This window comes from Cynocephalus volans, chromosome 4 (assembly GCF_027409185.1).
Source record: "Cynocephalus volans isolate mCynVol1 chromosome 4, mCynVol1.pri, whole genome shotgun sequence".
Taxonomy (NCBI): Eukaryota; Metazoa; Chordata; class Mammalia; order Dermoptera; family Cynocephalidae; genus Cynocephalus; species Cynocephalus volans.
In genome coordinates this window covers 168,305,971-168,306,765 of record NC_084463.1, presented here as the reverse complement: position 1 = coordinate 168,306,765, position 795 = coordinate 168,305,971, and the positions used below count along the sequence as shown (strand labels likewise).

At 64.3% G+C, this 795-nt stretch overlaps 1 protein-coding gene across 1 annotated transcript; it reads right to left on the bottom strand.

Moving 5' to 3' along the window:
• Nucleotides 1-459, bottom strand: CEND1 (cell cycle exit and neuronal differentiation 1). Its single transcript, XM_063092614.1, has one exon. The coding sequence runs from the start codon at nucleotides 457-459 to the stop codon at nucleotides 1-3; it is 459 nt and encodes a 152-aa protein (XP_062948684.1).
• Nucleotides 460-795: the final 336 nt, after the last annotated feature.

Below are 795 nucleotides of genomic sequence, written 5' to 3'. Positions count from 1 at the left end.
TCATTTCTTCCGGGCCAGGAAGGCCACACCAAGAATCAGGGCCACAGCTGCCACAGCCACACCCCCAGCCACCAGCAGGGGGGTCAAGTTCTCAAAAGGCCAGGGACCATGCCCCCCTGGGCCCCTGCTGGCGGTCTCCTCTTCCTCTGCCCCGTCCCCAGGACCCTTGGGCTCTGGGGTCGCATCAGGACTGCTGGGTGCCGTGGGTGCCGTGGGGGGTGGCTTCAGGTTGCTGTGGTTGTTGAGAAGGGCGGGGTCTGCCTTGGCCGTGGTCTTCTTGGCAGGTGCTGGGGCAGGGGCTGCCGGCTGCTCCTGCTTCTCTGCTTGGGCTTCCTTCTTCATGGGCTTGGTCAAGGGGGCTTTCCCATCCACAGCCAGGGGAGCCTTGGCCTCAGTGGTGGCCTGGGGTACCTTGGTGTCAGGCTTGGGGCTGCTGGCTGACTTCCCTCTGGACTCCATGGTGAGTGGTGCTGATGCGCTCAGTGGGGGCGTGTGGGACAGGCAGGTGGCTGGACCACGTGGATCAGAACAGCTCGCCCCTGGGCATTATATGAGCCTGGAAGGAGACACAGTGAGGCTGTGGCAAGGGACGCGGCCCCCTCCTGTCCAGCCTGCACCACCTCGTGCCCATGCAGACCCTGTCCAGTCCTCTGGACTCCCCAGGAATCCCAGCTCAGGAGCTTCCTGTGGGCCTCAGACCCTTCTCTTCTGAAATCTGGACTCCATCCATTCTGGACCATCCCCGGAGAAGCCCCTGCAGCCACAGAGGCAGGGGGCTTTGGGCCGTGCACAGGT

What these genes read in the sequence shown, in the direction of transcription:
- CEND1 (XM_063092614.1), bottom strand. Translation starts at nt 459, where the DNA reads ATGGAGTCCAGAGGGAAGTCAGCCAGCAGCCCCAAGCCTGACACCAAG.